The following is a 2,440-nucleotide window of genomic DNA, read 5'->3' on the forward strand; positions in this document are numbered from 1 at the left end:
AATGGAGGAGGACAGGGGTTGGGGAGTGAGGGAGTAGGGTGGGGCGGGAACTGGGAGGAGGGGGGTTATGGGGGGAAAAAAGAGGAACAAATGTAATAATCCGAACAATAAAGATTTAATTAAAAAAAAAAGATTCAAGATGGCTTCAGCAACACTGAAATAATGTTCTGAAAGCGGAGTGTAAGTAATTTCGAACTCTGAATTCTATCCCTAGCCAAACTTCAAATTAACTCTGAAGGAATAACAAAACTAAAAACATATTCTCTTTCCATTTAAACACTTTTCAAGAAGTTAACTAAAATAAGATAATGAAATGGGGGGCAGGGGAAGACATGGAATCTATAACTAAGGAATCCAAGTCAAGAGAGAGGTGAAAGTAAGTCCTAGAAGGAATGGTGAATGAACGTCCAGGACTAGAGTCGTGTGGCAGAAAGAGAGAATAACCAGTCTGTACTGGAGCAGGATGATGAAAGGTTTCCAGAAAATAAAACACAAAAAGGAACACTATTATAAGACAGACAAGAACAAGGTGTATTTTAAAAAAAGACATAGGGCTCTCATTGGCTTAGCAGGGGACAGTATAAATATCGTTGTAAAACTATTAAGCCCTGATTATTGATTTAAAAGTAAGTTACTGAGGTGACAAGGGAATTAAAGTAGGAGGGCTATACAGGGGTTAGTGCGACTTATTGTAGGGAGGAGAGAGGTTGAAGACAGCTGTTTTTGTTATAAAACTTTTATTATTATCTGTTCTTTTAATGTGCATGTGTTGAGAAAAATAAAAAGATAATTTAAATAAACTAAACCATTATTTTCTTCAAATTAACGTTTTTCTTAAAAGATAGGAAACAGAAAATGCCATATGTCAGGAAAGAATTTACTATTTTATAAATAAGCAAGACTAATTAAGACTCAAGTCTTACTTGACTAAGACTAAAGTCATATTGTTCTCAAAATGACAAACATAAATCATACTGTTCATGCCTGTTGAACACAATAAAATTAATGAAAACTCTTCTATGCTTTATAGCTAGTTATATATTATTAAACTTGAGGAATGAGTCCACCTTTTGGAATTGATACTGTCATCATTATACTAATTATATTTTAGTAAGATCAATAAGGACTTTAACACATAAAAATAGTTAACTATTGCTATTTTTCCTTTAGCTGATATTTAATTCTTTCTGATAATTCTTAGGATTTCAACTCCACAGAGCAGTCTCTGCCTTCATTCAGTTTACCTCAGTCAGGATATCAGCACGAATTCCAGTAGCCATTAGGATAGTACAAAGCTGCTGCAATAAGCCACACTGGAACATGGCTTTCTGGCAGCTACTAGTAGCACCAGGAGGGTTGGTGGGAGATACCAGGACACGAATAAGCTGCAAAAGAAAGACAAAACAAAATCTGTCTTTTAAAAAAGTCTTGAAGCAAATTTAATCTATAGCAACAATAAAAACATATAGGTGAAGAATGCCCTCACCTGCTTAGCCAGATCTGGGTGCTCTTGCCTTTATGCTATCATGACAATAGTTCTGTTACACTAGATATCAGTGGTTTTCAACCTTGGCTGCACATTAGAATCACCTGGGAATCTTTTTAAAATCCTGATTTCTGGGCCTCATCCTCCGGAAATTCTGTTTCTTTGTTACTAACGTTGTGGCCCCACCCCATAACAAAGAAACAGAATTTCCGGAGGATGAAGCCCAGAAATCAGGATTTTAAAAAGATTCCCGGGTGATTCTAATGTGCAGCCAAGGTTGAGAACCACTGCTATATATTAATCCTAAGTTTATCTCCTTCAGTGATTATGAACTCCTAGAGAATAGAAACTACCTTGGTCAATTTTGTATCCCAAACAAGCACAGTATTTGTAACACAGTCCATACTCAATAAATGAATGAATAAATGAATAAGTAACAGGGTGGTATTTTATCAAAGTAAGATTTCTTATTGAAGTAAGGATGAACACCTAATTATAGAGCAGGTCTGAAAACAGAATGGGTGGAGGTGTTTAAATTCTTCCTAAACTGGAAATATTTAAAGAGAGGATAAACTAACAACTGGAGACATGGTAGAAGATTCATGCATTAGGCAAGGGGTTGGCCCTACTGCCTGCTAATGCTAATTAAGTCCCTAATTTGGCTCCTATGATTAGATTAGTCTGAACTTAAACATGAAATTTAAGAAACATGAAAAAAGTCATCCCAAACAAGTGTTCAGCACAGTTACATCTTCAATAATTTTATAGATACCTTGCATTTTAAAACTAGAGTAATCCACACTAATAAAAGAGAAAAATGGTAATTGGCATACGACGCTACCCTTTTCATTGGCTAATCAGGGCTATATGCAAATTAACTGCCAACTCAGATGGCAGTTAACTGCCAACAAGATGGCGGTTAATTTGCATATGTAGGCACAATGCAGGGAGACG

General features: G+C 35.9%; 1 protein-coding gene across 6 annotated transcripts in view; it reads right to left on the reverse strand.

Moving 5' to 3' along the window:
• USO1 (USO1 vesicle transport factor) overlaps window positions 1-2,440 on the reverse strand; it is an 85,261-nt gene that overhangs the window by 25,977 nt on the left and 56,844 nt on the right. For all 6 annotated transcript variants that reach the window (XM_006754563.2, XM_006754561.2, XM_006754562.2 and 3 more), the window contains one exon: window positions 1,245-1,385. In XM_006754563.2, the coding sequence (XP_006754626.1) occupies window positions 1,245-1,385 (141 nt within the window). The remainder of the gene's footprint in view (window positions 1-1,244; window positions 1,386-2,440) is intronic.

The sequence above is a fragment of the Myotis davidii genome, unplaced genomic scaffold (assembly GCF_000327345.1).
Source record: "Myotis davidii unplaced genomic scaffold, ASM32734v1 scaffold892, whole genome shotgun sequence".
Lineage (NCBI taxonomy): Eukaryota > Metazoa > Chordata > Mammalia > Chiroptera > Vespertilionidae > Myotis > Myotis davidii.